General features: G+C 38.8%; 1 protein-coding gene across 1 annotated transcript in view; it reads left to right on the top strand.

The window, feature by feature from the left end:
• The first annotated feature begins 620 nt into the window (after positions 1 to 620).
• fam180a (family with sequence similarity 180 member A) overlaps positions 621 to 7095 on the top strand; it is a 12614-nt gene continuing 6139 nt past the window's right edge. Inside the window, exons 1-2 of the mRNA XM_082166857.1 lie at positions 621 to 839; positions 3881 to 3978. Of these exons, the coding sequence (XP_082022983.1) occupies positions 773 to 839; positions 3881 to 3978 (165 nt within the window). The 5' untranslated portion in view covers positions 621 to 772. The remainder of the gene's footprint in view (positions 840 to 3880; positions 3979 to 7095) is intronic.

Raw genomic sequence — 7095 nt, 5'->3', positions numbered from 1 at the left:
ATATAATTTGTGATATTTTTTTACTAGTGTGTGCAGGACACTATAGTTCATTTAAGTAAGTGAGGAGAGCAAAATAAAGTAAATTGACATATTATACTTCATACAGTGACTATTTGTACAAATTTGGGATCAATAATTCTTCCGACACTTTGAGCTGATCATGTTTTGCTGAAGTGTTTTCTCTTTAACTGCTAATGCTCTTTTTACACACAGACTGAACACGATGAAGCATTGCTTGGTGATTGGTTGAGCTAAACTGGTATTATCTAATTGTGTAGTTAAATTTAACAGCTGACAGATATTCAACATAATTCATGTGTGAGACAGTCTAACAGAAGGACGGACAAAACCAGTCAAATATCAACTGAGTTCTGCTCATATTTTAGTACCATTTTCTAAACTATAGCGAATAAACTGTGATAATGTGAGAAATGTTGAAGGAGTCTGAACACATCTTGGTTTGACTGTATGTAACAAGGAATAAATAAAGTGTTACTGTTCTAGTTAATGATAATAATTAGGGCTGAAAAGCTGGTGCTGATGAACTTCAGAAAGAGGGCAGACGGATCAAACACACAGATTGTTTTTGAGTTTAATGACTTCCAGATGAAACACACATTCCAGCCTGTCAAAGAGGGAGGAGAAACAGGGAGTGTGTTGAAGTAAGAGGGACAACAGTCTCTCTCTCTCTCTCTCTCTCTCTCTCTCTCTCTCTGTCTGTGATCCTCTGTTTATTTACAGTGTATCTGGTGTTCAGAAGAGGAGGAACAGAATGACGGTCCTCCAGATTCTGCTGATGTGTCAGATGTCCATCACAGCGTCCCAGCACTGGAGGAAAGGTACAACACTCGTCACATCACTCACACACACACACACTCACACACACACACACACACACACACACACACATCACCGTTCACAGAGAGCATGAGCACACGTACGGATTGCTCTTAAAAGCTTCTGCTTACATGCTTGAACTCGATTTGTGGACATACAGTATATATTGTGCATAAAAGTTGAGAAACATCTTAGATTAAAAAATAAATAAATGAAATGTCTCCTGAGCTGTGAATGAGACACGTTTGATCAACACTTTTGCTTTCAGAATCCACATTGCATTAGAGCTGAATATGTGATTATTAACATTATTTTATAACATTATATTTCTTAAATATAAAATAAGCTTGTGTCTCCGCCATTGAATAAAAGATTTTAAAAGATAATTGCGACTTTTTATCTCACAATTGTGTTTATATCTAACAATTCTGACTTTTTGTCTCGCAATTCTGACTTCATAACACGCATATGTGACTTTATATCACGCAATTCTGAGAATTATTCTGTGGCGGAAACAAACTTCCATATGAAACAGCATTGTGAACTTTTATAAAGATGCTTTTGGTCATTATGCTGTGATAAGATGATTGACAGGACAGTTTAAACTGTGACTGGAGGCACTTGACTAAACGACAGGGCGTCTGTTAAAGACACATTTATGTTGAAGAAGCTTGCCTACTACTCTGCTATACACACTCAAAAGTATGTACTTTTAGGGCGTAGTATAAGTAAGTGATTTGGGATACAGCGAGTGTGTCGAAACTGGCGGTTATGGTAAGGGGCGGGACATTTCCCAAACGCACTCGGAAGCGCTCGACCAATCACAACACACTGCTCCAGCCGACCAATCAAAACACACTGATCCAGCCAACCAATCACAACACACTGATCCAGCCGACCAATCAAAGCACTCTGCTCCAGCCGACCAATCACAACACACTGCTCCAGCCGACCAATCACAACACACTGCTCCAGCCGACCAATCACAACACACTGCTCCAGCCGACCAATCAAAACACACTGCTCCAGCCGTTTTGTTGGGATATGAGTAACAGCTGTAGGAACTATAACTTATGTTCATGTTATGTTCAATAACTTGAATCAGCCAATGAGTTTCCAGCTCACAAATAAAGGATGTTCATCGGCTCTTTCACAGCTGACGAAAATATGTTCTAAGAATGTTTTGTTGACGTTCTCATTAAGTTATGAAAATGTTATTTTCTGAATGTTCTGTGAACGTTTAAAACGTCCAGTTTAAGGGAATTTTCTGTTTGATCATTCTGCAAACTTTATGAACGTTACCTTTGAATGTTCTCTGAAACAAACATTTATAAAACGTTCGACGAACATCCAACTGAAACGTCTCAGAGAAAACATGCCATGAATAATGTATAAATGTTTTTGTGCAAACGTTTGGAGAACATTATTATCTTTGAAGGAACGTTCTATTAAAGTTACTGTAAGAACGTTTGTTCATAACTTTTAAAGAACGTCCCCTGAGAGAGAGAGAGAGAGAGAGAGAGAGAGAGAGAGAGAGTGTGTGTGCGTGTGTGCGCGCGCGTGTATAACACTTTGTTTATTCTTATCCTTGAAGACATATACTCAGGGGCGCCGCTAAGGGGGGGAAAGTTAGGACGATTCTAAGGGCCCAGGCACTTTTGGGGGCCCCAGAGATCGATTTTATTAACGGAATGGGTGCGGTAGGGGGCCCAACCTCATATTCTTTCATAGGGCCCAAAATTGATGGTGGCGCCCCTGCATATACTAACCACTTTTCCTTTCAGTTATGAATATCTAACATGCACCTATAAAGTCCTCATTAGAATATTGTATATTTTTGTAAAGTGACATCATCACACACGTCTGGTCTGCATCTCATCTCCATGGAGACGCCGCGGTCACGAGGAGGTTAGCTTCGGCTCAGTCTCAGAACACACCTTTATAAGGTTTTAAAGGGCAGTTTAAGATGAAGTGTGTGAAGGATGACCGACACACATCTGCACTTGATCGGTGCAGACAGCGGAGGAATGCCTGTGATGTCGGCGACATCCCGAGAGAATCACACACACACACACAAAATGTTTTTTGCGCTAAGTTGTTTCCACTGAATTTTTGTTTCCTCGTCTATATTAACTTGTTCACTTCACAAATATGTTATTGAATGACTAATGACACATCCTTCCAACTTTAAATATATCATCTTGCTGCATTATTATACGCGACTCAGATTCCCGTATGTTTTGCGCAACACTGCTTCACAGATGCGGCTCGTTCTCCAGCTGCAGGCCTGCAATGCAGATGTTAAACACAGCTGTTATGATGTCAGTCAACCACTCATGTGCTCACGAACAGCCAATCAGAGACGTGCAGCTGCTGAGCACGTGCTGCCAAAACATGTCAGTGCGCGTTACTGGAGATCCAAACACGCTGGCAAAATCAGTGTCATTTTAACAGTTGAGTTCCCTCTCTATGTGCGGTTAAAAACTGTTACAGACGTAATTTTACATTAAATACAACTAAATGTTGGCTTCAGTTTTTGCAAGTGAACGTTCTTGGAACTTTGGCGAACGTTATTTAAATGACGTTGATAGAACGTTCGTTCAACGTTATCTGGTCTTCAATGATGAGTTATTTTATAATGTTTTTTTAATTGTTACTACTTAAGAATTTTCAGAGAACATGTAACATTCAAATGTAACGTTCCCAGAACCTTCGCATAACCAAGAAAAAACTGAGCTTGAACATTCAAAGAACGGTCAGAAGTATCATTTTTATAACTTAATGGGAAATGCTCAAGGAAAACGTTCTTAGAAAGTGTTTTTGTTCGCTGGGAAACGAGACATTCCCTACATTTGCATTTGATTATTTTTCATTGCAATAATCCATTGTTTTTTCTTATGTACATTAGGGTTTTATGTTGTTAAATAAATGTTTATTGTGTAATCATGATGGTGTTTGTGTGTATGATACTGTGCACCTACTATGTATATTAACCTTACCTTGTGGAAAAGCTACATTACCCATGATTCTCTCTGTCTCTCAGCGTTGTACCCATCAGCCTTCCGAGTGAAGCGAGGGACGCCAGCTCTGCTCAACCCCTCGTTTCAGAAATCTGTGGAAGACGCCAGCCTTCTCTATGAGGTGCCGAGATATTTACACATATGAAAGAAAACTCACAAATTTATTCAATTCAAGATTATTTATAGCACTTTTCACAGTACATATTGTTTCGAAGCAGCTTTACAGGACCTGCCTGTTACAATGTTACAATTATTTCTCTAAGTTTCTTCATGGAGAGATTTAAAGTCAACGTTAAACAGCATTCGCAACCCAGTGAAAGAGAATCCCAGCTAACAAAAATATATTTAGCTAATGTTTGCATTACGTTATGAAAATGTTATTTCTGAATGTCCACTAAATGTTTGTTTAAAAAAAAAAAAAATCTTGGTTTTATGAACGTTAACCCTCTGGTGCTCTTCGTGTGTCGGTAAATTGTTTTATTATTTCAATTCAATTTTTTATTTATTTTAGTTTATGATAATTTTTTTTAATTTAATAATTAGCATTTTTATGGGATTTTATGGTACAAAATTATATTTACGCTGTATTTATAATCCATTCACTTTTTGAGCGTAGACCTGAAAATTAAATTTCCAACTTAAACTGTGGTAAATGTTTAATGCTTTAAAGCACAGACTGAAGTTTGATCTCTTTTCAAAGACGACACTTGGCAGATTATTGCTAAAGTGAAAAAAAGCTTAAATAGGAGAACTTAAAAAAAAAGTTACAGAATTTTACGTTTATTGTTATGAAAAATGCACAAAAATACTATAATTTTTTTTTAATGAAATATATATTTTCAAAATCACATTTTACTCCAAAACAGCAAGAAAATCAAAGCCATAAATCTAAAATCCAAATTTGAGGTTGATATCTCAGTAAATGAGCTTTCAGTGAGTGTGTTCGGCTGCAGTACCAAACGCTTCCACTAGAGGAGATTCGTTCATTAATTTCCAATGCGCTCGTTTTTGACCGCGAGGAGCACAAGTGTAACTATTTTTTACAGGATCATTTAACCTGTTCGACTCGAGTTTCGTACCATTCTGATGAAGAGGAAAAATCTAATTATATGAATGTTACTTTTGAACGTTCTGAAACAAGTAGAAACATTAAAAAAAACGTTAGACGAACATTAGACGAATGAGATTTTTAATTGAACCATCTCACATGCGTCGTCTAGAGATCTCAACAAGCTCCAGCTATTTTCGGATGCCAATATGTGTGATCATAAGGTTTTAATATGAGCTCATCGGTTTTTCAAAAGAGCTCTGCGTTCGTTCATTCATTCAAGACTGATTTATTTCTAACAAGAAGTTTTCAGGAGAGTGTAAAGTTTGCTGAGCAATGAAACTGTCCGTCGTGTTGTTTATCCGCAGTGTTTAATGTGATTGGCTGAATGAAGGAAGCGATCAATAGCTCAGCTCTTATTATCTCTTCATACACTTGAGTTTGTTCAGTTATTGAGTTGTGCTGAGCTCTGCAATCTCTCCTGCCGTCAGATCCATCAGCCGACACAGACTCACAGATAAACATCTCCATTTAGATTCAATCCCAAAAACAAAAAGACATATTAATATTCCAGCGGTGTGTCTGCATGACAGCTGATATCTGAAGACTGATGATCGGCCTCATCACACGCTAAAGACTGATTCAACAAGACATCAGACTGAACTCTCATCAGATAGCAGATATTCATCATCCATAACAGCTGTTTTATTGAGTCTGTTAACTCACTGAATCAATGCCAATGCGAATCAGGAGTTATTTAGCATTCATGTGCTGCTTTTAAACTGGCGTTTGAAAGACTGTGATATTCTCAGTTTGACAGCTCTGTCACTATCAGGAGAACAAAACTGGATCTCAATATTGACACTATTGTAGAGCTGCTTTAAAACTGAATCTAATTATGCTTCATAATCGATGAACTTTGCAGTTATTGAACTGAACTGAATCAACATTCTATTGAATTGAGCTGAATAATGACACTATAGTGTTTTTTCATATAGATTTTAATTTAATGCAATAAAAATGTAAAAGTGCTTGAAGTGTGTAATATAATGTAAAACAAAGTTTTATTTTCTGAATTAAGGCATACTGGGATAGTAACCCAAGTTAGCTTATTTTTGACCCAACTCCTAGGTTAAAAAATGATCAACAAATTTTTGGGTTATTTTTGTTTTTTTAAACCCAATATATTTAGGTATTTAACCCAGAATTTGGGTCAAAAAGAAGAACCCAATTTTCTGGGTTGAAATAACCCAGAAATTAGTTGGTCCCTTTTTAACCCAGGAGTTGGGTCAAAAATAACCCATTATGGGTTATTTTTGACCCAGGAGTTTTTAGTGTGTATTGTCTTCTGTAGAGCAGCTTTCCAGCGTGGATCCTTCTCTCAACGTTATGAACAAACTGTCACGGTGTGGGTTTTGTGTCTTGTTCCTTGTTCTTGTCTGTCATGTAATTCCCTGCTTGTCATGTGATCCTGCCATGTGTCTTGTCCCATGTTCAACTGTTCCCCGTTATGTTGATTAGTCTTCCCAGGTGTTTCAGTTTAACCACACCCCCTTGTTATCTTGTTTAGCTTGTTTTCCCTGTGTATATAACCCTGTCTGTTTTAGTATGTGTTACGGAGTCCTTGTTTGTATCACACCACTTCCAAGTTCTGTTCTTGCCGTTGTCTTGTGCCTGTTTATGTTGGATTGCTCTATTGGATATTGACCTATGCCTGGACTTGACCACTGATTTTGTATTTACCCTTAATAAATATATACTACTGCATATTGGATCTCTCTGTTTCCCTGTGTGGATCGGGACAGAAGGACTCCGTCACATCTTGATCCAGCGGTATGTATTCAAACCTCTCTTCACACGAACAGGAGAGGAGAAGATTATTTGAGGGAACCCGACTGGTCATTTTCCGTGGGACCCGGGGAGGTCGCAGAGGAGGAGATGGTCGAGTGGAAGTCCAACACCACTCTTCACCCTGGCCCTCCTTCGACCACGGGTTCCGCCCAGCACAGAGCCTGTTCCGGTGGTCCTAGTTCCGGTGGCCCTGAAACGGAGGAGAAGGAAGACTTCCTCCATGCCTGTTCCGGTGGTCCCAGTTCCGGTGGTCCCGAGTCCGGTGGTCCCAGTTCCGGTGGTCCCAGTTCCGGTGGTCCCGAGTCCGGTGGTCCCAGTTCCGGTGGTCCCAGTTCCGGT

The sequence above is a fragment of the Leuciscus leuciscus genome (assembly GCF_965113295.1).
Source record: "Leuciscus leuciscus genome assembly, chromosome: 4".
NCBI lineage: Eukaryota > Metazoa > Chordata > Actinopteri > Cypriniformes > Leuciscidae > Leuciscus > Leuciscus leuciscus.
The sequence above is the reverse complement of the archived record's forward strand: the minus strand, read 5'-3'. Positions and strand labels throughout refer to the sequence as shown.